The sequence below is a fragment of the Anguilla rostrata genome, chromosome 4, assembly GCF_018555375.3.
Source record: "Anguilla rostrata isolate EN2019 chromosome 4, ASM1855537v3, whole genome shotgun sequence".
Taxonomy (NCBI): domain Eukaryota; kingdom Metazoa; phylum Chordata; class Actinopteri; order Anguilliformes; family Anguillidae; genus Anguilla; species Anguilla rostrata.
Window position 1 is genome coordinate 23,390,948 of NC_057936.1, and position 6,962 is coordinate 23,397,909.

General features: G+C 38.8%; 1 protein-coding gene across 1 annotated transcript; it reads left to right on the forward strand.

Moving 5' to 3' along the window:
* Positions 1–245: 245 nt before the first annotated feature.
* Positions 246–5,612, forward strand: LOC135252906 (potassium voltage-gated channel subfamily V member 2-like). Its single transcript, XM_064331558.1, has 2 exons — positions 246–2,272; positions 3,433–5,612. Exons 1-2 carry the CDS (start codon positions 974–976, stop codon positions 3,715–3,717), a joined length of 1,584 nt encoding a protein of 527 aa, XP_064187628.1. The 5' UTR covers positions 246–973; the 3' UTR covers positions 3,718–5,612.
* Positions 5,613–6,962: the final 1,350 nt, after the last annotated feature.

Consider the following 6,962-nt stretch of genomic DNA (forward strand, 5'->3'; position numbering starts at 1 on the left):
TTCATACTAGTTGTACTTCAGTGTACTTTGGCAGGTTCCGCAAAGCTGTGTGGGATTTAATAGAGAACCCATACTCTTCAATTTCAGCTAAATTCTTTGCTATTTTTTCCAGCCTATTTGTGCTCATCTCTACTGTTGCTATGACACTCAACACAGTGCAGGAGCTGAAGACAACCACTGTGTATGGTAGGACTTACTTGGAGTTTGTGGAGATTGCCTCCATCCTCTTCTTCACTGCTGCCTTTTTCTTTTCATCACCATGGGTATCTTCACGTTCTCTGCCCTCTTGCACTCTGTGGAGCATGATGTTGCTGGGACCCATTTCAGCAGTATACCTGATGCCTGGTGGTGGATGATGCTAAACGGTGAAATATAAATTGTTTCTTGAGTTTTGATTAATGGTACATTATCCGTGCTGATTATTTCCTGCTGAAAAACTCCCATATACCTGCAGTCAAACACAGGCTTTATTGCAATTATTATGAGCGTGAAGGATTTGTTTAAGGGTAGCATGAGCAGTTTGTAATGACCTGTTGTTTATCCACCATCCTTTTTCCAAGAACAAAATCCTTAAATCAACTTTGCGCTAATCCTTAGACTTTATTTATAGCTGTTTTAAGACTGATGGAAGGACATCAACAAGATTTAACCACAGCGGAACGAATTTATGCTCTTGATCTCCTGGCATACTCAGTGAAATGTCTTTGCCTTCCTTCTCGTGTCACTTCCAACAAGCGTGGAAGGACAAGAAGAGTCTTTCTTTGGCTCTATTGATTGCCTGAGCTCACCTTAGACAGTCTGAAGAGAGGCAGACTTTTGAATGGAAGAGCTGTAGCACAGAAGAGGCATTTCTGTTTCTTTCTTTCTTAGCAAGGCAGACTCAGTGAAGGCAATAAATCCCACTTTTAAGAGAGCTGCTGGACTTGCCTCTTGCTTATTCTCCTGTGCTGTCCTCTTCTGAAGAGCTGTGACTATGGAGCCACCTCAGCATGCCCTTAAAAGAAAACCATGCCAGAGGCGTTCCACCTTGTCTGCCAGCCTGAGGCTCGGAGAAGATGGCTCTCATAGCTTAGAGGAAGAAAAGTCCATCTTTGCCTTCTCACAGGATAGCTCTATCAAGCCATGGAATTCTATGGACAATTTGGACAGTCCTTTCACTGGTCAAGGAGCATCCATGGCTGAAGCACAGAAGAAATCTTCATCAAGGTCATCCAAAGTGATCAATATCAATGTTGGAGGCAAAATTTTCCACATTGAAAAATGCATGGTGGTCCAATACCCTCACACCCGCATTGGAAACCTGGCCCTGTGTCCTGACCGCGTGATGCAGCTCACCCTTTGCGACGATTACTCTGTGTGCACAGATGAGTTTTTTTTTGACCGCGACCCCAGTTTGTTCCACTACATTCATCACTTCTACCGAAGTGGCGTGTTGTGGACAATGAATGAGCTGTGTCCCATTAACTTTGAGGAGGAGATGGAATACTGGGGGCTGAGTCTGAAGGACACCCAGCGTTGCTGTAACATTCTGTTTGAGGAGAAGGTGGATGAGCTGAAGGAATACCTGAAAATAGAAAGGGAGCTGATGGCAGAGATTGAGCCCAAGCATGATGAGGAGGGCTTCAAATCAATGTACTTTGGCAGGTTCCGCAAAGCTGTGTGGGATTTAATAGAGAACCCATACTCTTCAATTTCAGCTAAATTCTTTGCTATTTTTTCCAGCCTATTTGTGCTCATCTCTATTGTTGCTATGACACTCAACACAGTGCAGGAGCTGAAGACAACCACTGTGTATGGTAGGACTTACTTGGAGTTTGTGGAGATTGCCTCCATCCTCTTCTTCACTGTTGAGTACTTCCTGCGCTTGTTGACCACCTGTAACATCATACATTTTCTCAAGAGTGCCCTCAACTTTGTGGACTTGGTAGCTGTAATGCCTTACTTCATCCAGCTGGTCTTTGAGGCCTTCGCCAATCAGGAGGACCTCAGTGTGCGGGAGGACTTGCAGACCATGGCAAGGGTCAGCAAGGTCAGCAAAGTGCTCAAGGTGGTGAAGCTCATGCGCATCTTTCGTATCCTCAAACTGGCTCGACACTCAACCGGAATGCGGGCTTTCGGGTTCACCATCCGCCAGTGCTATCAGCAGGTCTGCTGCCTTTTTCTTTTCATCACCATGGGTATCTTCACGTTCTCTGCCCTCTTGCACTCTGTGGAGCATGGTGTTGCTGGGACCCACTTCAGCAGTATACCTGATGCCTGGTGGTGGGCTGCGGTGAGTAGACACCCCTAGTCCCTAAAATCTGTTGGTTTTCTTGTTGACTTTTTGTTTGAATCATGTCTACACTGACTGCATTGCCCTTGCGATAGTATGAACAGCTCATATTTGTATCCATTATTATACTTTTTATATAATTATGAGATTTTTCTGCAGACATTTTGTAATGAATTTCCAAAGTTTGTTCTAGCAAAGTATGTAGAATCAACCTGACAATAACACTGTGTGTTATACAGTGAACCACCAGGGGGAGTCTGACTTTAGGCTTTGTGATAACTTTGGTGGCGCTATACAGATTATAATATTACTGTATTATGAGAAAAGGTTTAAATGAATATAAATGCCATCTGATGGATCCCATATTTTTATATTCTGATATTTGTAATTAATGTTTTTATTGGTCCTGATTCTTTTATTTCCTGATTTAAATTAAATACTTATGGTATTTGGCAGCTGTTAACCCCAGACATTAAACTTAAATTTCTTTAACAGCCATCATGCTGAGACAATGTAGACATCTAATAAATTTGGGGAAAAAATGGTATAATGTTATTTTCTATTTTCCATTCTTAGAACTAAATCTCATGTTTAATCTGTTTTTCACGATGTGCTCGAATGAGTATTTCCAAACTTTATTCTAATATTTTAATAGTAAATTCTATTGCTACACTATTATCAACCTGTTTGACACTAGTAATGTTGGTGGGATGTTTTCCAAATCCTGAAATCAAAAGATATTAAAGCAACAAATCTGCCTGAATTAGAGGAAATGAAATGTGTTTTTAGAAATTGGTAAAACATGAGTTTACATAATATATTAGAATTCAAGTTCTCTTTACGTATTATAGATTAGAATAAAAAATGTGAATAAATTAATTGAGAGACTTAAATTTTTGGGAAGAGTTTTGAACCAATTAAATTCATGTTGTGAATGCATTCAACATATTAGGAAAATTATTATTACTATTGATCTGAAAATTTTACTTTTGTGAAATGTTCTAGCCAGAATAATTAAAGAATAGAATTTACAGGATGCCAGCCAGGTCAATCAGTTTGGTTTGCTTATATTTGACTGGTAATTTACCATTTAACCTCTTCATGGTGCCCTCTTTTCCATAATGTTTGATGTTAATACCAATTTCCCCCTCTAACTGTAGGTCAGTATCTCCACAGTGGGCTATGGTGACGTGGTGCCAGTGTCATTTTTGGGTCGGGTAGTGGCATTTGTCTGCATCTCCTTTGGCATCATTCTAAATGGTATGCCCATCTCCATCCTCTTCAACAAGTTCTCAGACTACTATGCCAGGCTGAAGGCCCAGGAAGAGGCTCACGCCAAAATTCAGCGCAGCATGGAGTTTAAGGTCCGCCTGAGCCGCAAGCTTGACCAGTGCCTCAAACGTTGTACCGCAGACTCTGATGACGAGGAGGTGTTTATGCATTGACATCCCCCATGATCTTCTGTAAATTTACCCTGCATGGCTATTTCTGAGACCCCATTCTGCTTTCGCCTCATGGGATACGTTTTCCGCGGATGTGCAGAAAATTTATTTGTTGTGCTGGACAGGTGGAGATAAGCTGTAATCTGAAGCCGAGACAGGATACAGAGGTTTCTCAAGTTTCCTGAGGACTGCTAGAGGAACTACCTTCTGTGATGACTTCCTCTTACAGCACTGCTCTTGTGTGTCAGAATGTGTAAGAATATCTATAATTAATGCAAGGCTGCTACCCTGGCAAATTAGCACTGTGCACCAATAAACTAAAACTGCAATAAGAGGAAGGGTAACAACTGCTCTTCTGTATTAAATGCAAGTGTTGTGTGACTTATGTTTCCTCTATTGATATTAGCAATCTTAAAAAGAAGCAAAGACCAGACTTTCAAAGATGAAAGCTGAAAATGTCAAGATTAATGTAAATCTATCTAGTCTTTTAAGTACTGAAAAAATATGTTCTTGATTATTAGGCATGTAAAAAAGAATGTTGCCATTATTTTTCACTTGCACAGCAGATGCCTTTTCCAGTGGAAACATACAATGTACACCCAAGTATTTATCAAGGATTCTTAAAAAATCCTCCTGAATCTCCCCCTGAAACCTTGTTGAACCAAGCAGGCAGTCCTTTGTTTTGGATCTTTTAGAGCATTAATTCTGTCATCTTGGGTTCATCTCATAGTACTGATAAGATTTAGAAGGATTGACTAACTGACCGACATTGTCAGAAGTCAATGGATTTAGCATTTTCTGTACCAGTCATGTTTTCAGTGTAGAAAATAAGGAGTCCGTGGGGCTAAATAGAATAACTTTTAGAAAACTAAATAATTTCAGTAAGCTTGTAGTTGACTGGGATTGAAGAAGGTTATAGTAGCACTGGCAGCTGTATTTGGAATATGAATATATAAAGGGAAATTCTGAATTTCCATATGGAATCTGAAGCAAATGATACACAAGAAACATGTTGCCTTTTCTGTTAATGGTGCATTAGTGAGGCATTTTAATGCGCAAACCTATTGATACACTACATCTCATTTCTATGTTGACCGTGTCAAACATTAAAACATATCCATCTATGATTACAGATGTTTCCATTTTTCAAGCAACACTACTCTAAAATTGTTCATGTGGACATGCATAGATTCACAGATATTTGGAAAAATAGGACAAAAAGTAATAAAATTTTAATATTGCATTTCCTGCACAACTTAATGGACAACCAGCAATGTTGCTGGCATGTTCACTGAATTACAAAATCTAAAGGCAGTTCTGCAGATAATCTGATGTATAGGTCATCCTTATTACTTGGTGTGCTGTAGTTATACTACTGGAGTCTCCATAGAACATTAACAAAAAATAAACATAGACATTGCAAATCATTATTAGGTAATTAGGTAATTAGTAATTCTATATCATACTACAAATTATTGCAGTACTTCATTAAACCTTTTTATTTAGCTTCCATTTGTTTTGTTTATTATTTAATTCATAACATATTATGGCTCTCAAAGAGTGTTTTTCAGACAGCGACAATAGAGATCTGATTGTAGATTACAAACCGGTTTTTCACCAGTATTAGTTAATTCAAGTTCTGCTGAATCTTTTCAACTGCTTTCATAATAATACCTCCCTCTCCATATCATGTTACTTCTCAAGTGTTTGACACGATTATGGAATTTATGACCAGGTATTTTCTCCCTGGCAGTGAAGGCCCTGGGATGCATGGTAAGGATAAAAAAGAATAAGGATCAATGTACTGTGGTCCACAACTACTGCAATGGAAAATGAAACCCATGTGAGAAAAATGGGTTTTGACTTCTGCCATAATAAAGAACAATGCCCAAACAAAATTATCTATTGCAGATTGGTTATTCAAATCTGAAAAGTAACATTGCAATGTTGCTCTACAGTACCTGTGTAAGTCTTGTATTATTAGAACATCTACAAGTCAATGATTCATTGAAAAACACTGCCAGTAAAGGTTAGAATTGCAGTTTGATAATCTTCGGATGATATGGGCAGTTTCCTACCTGCCCAGCAGTGAAATAATGAAGAAATCTCATGATTTCTTAGGAAACATTAATGGGAATGGTACAACACTGTATAAATCATTAATGGTCTATTAATATTCATGGGAGTATACAAGGCAAGTGGCTACATTATAGTTGGGATTGGGAAAGACTGATCCAGTGCAGCATGTGCTTTTTAGAGTGCAAACTGCAGAGACCAAACTGACCTTCATTTTGCTTTTGCCACTCTCTCATTCATGCAATATGCAGTGCAGGTATGTTCCATTTCTTAACTATCCTCTAGGAGGGAGGATGTAGTAAAGTGTGCAGTAGGCCTAGTGGCCTTTTTCTTTGGGGAGGGGTGGTTAATAGCCTCTATATCCTGTCTTACAAGTCTCACATGACTTGCTGTATGAGTTATTTAGTCTCAGGAAAAACCCAAAAACAAGTGGGTATACAGATTTAAAACCTCTGGTTGCATAATGTGACTGTAAAAGATGTTTTTGAGTTCCCTGAAGTGCATATTCTTTCGTTTAGACCACAAAATTACAAGTGCCCTGTACCGTTGAGCTATGTATGCCATGAAGAATAAAAGTATCGTATTCACATAGTGCTAGTTTGAAAATTATTACATAAAGATAGGTATTTTTTAAACTGATAATTTCTTTGCTTTTGGTCTAAGGGCAATAATCCCTCAAAATAGGATTGCCGTTATGGTTGGAACAAAAACCAGCATACACTGAGGTATCAGGACCTAATTTGAAAACCACTGCCTTAAAGGCATTATTCGTCTCAAACTGCTGAAGCTAAACATGTTGCGACGAAACTGTGTATGTAGCCTATTGGCATATATTGGACAAACATGCTTTTTTAACGGCTGTCTGTTATTAGGCTACTCAATGCTGTCATTATAACTGACCAGTAAAACATATTTCAACTGTGTAAAACGGACTTGGAAGGTAACCGGGTTCATTTAAAATATTCAAATTCAAGTTTTATTTTGGTAGGAGAAACACTGGGTAAGACAACAAATGGCCATTCGTTAACAGTTATATGCATATCTGGTATAAAATAAAGAAAAATATATTACCATTCTTGTCCATCAATATTTCTGAAATAGGCAAGCTTACCACCTGCGATATCTAATCGTAATCACGAAATGAACTAAACAGGAAGAAATAACGGAGCTAA

Coding starts and splice junctions, on each gene's coding strand:
- LOC135252906 (XM_064331558.1), top strand. CDS start 974: ATGGAGCCACCTCAGCATGCCCTTAAAAGAAAACCATGCCAGAGGCGT. Junction 2,273..3,432: donor ATGCCTGGTGGTGGGCTGCG/GTGAGTAGACAC, acceptor CTCTAACTGTAG/GTCAGTATCTCCACAGTGGG.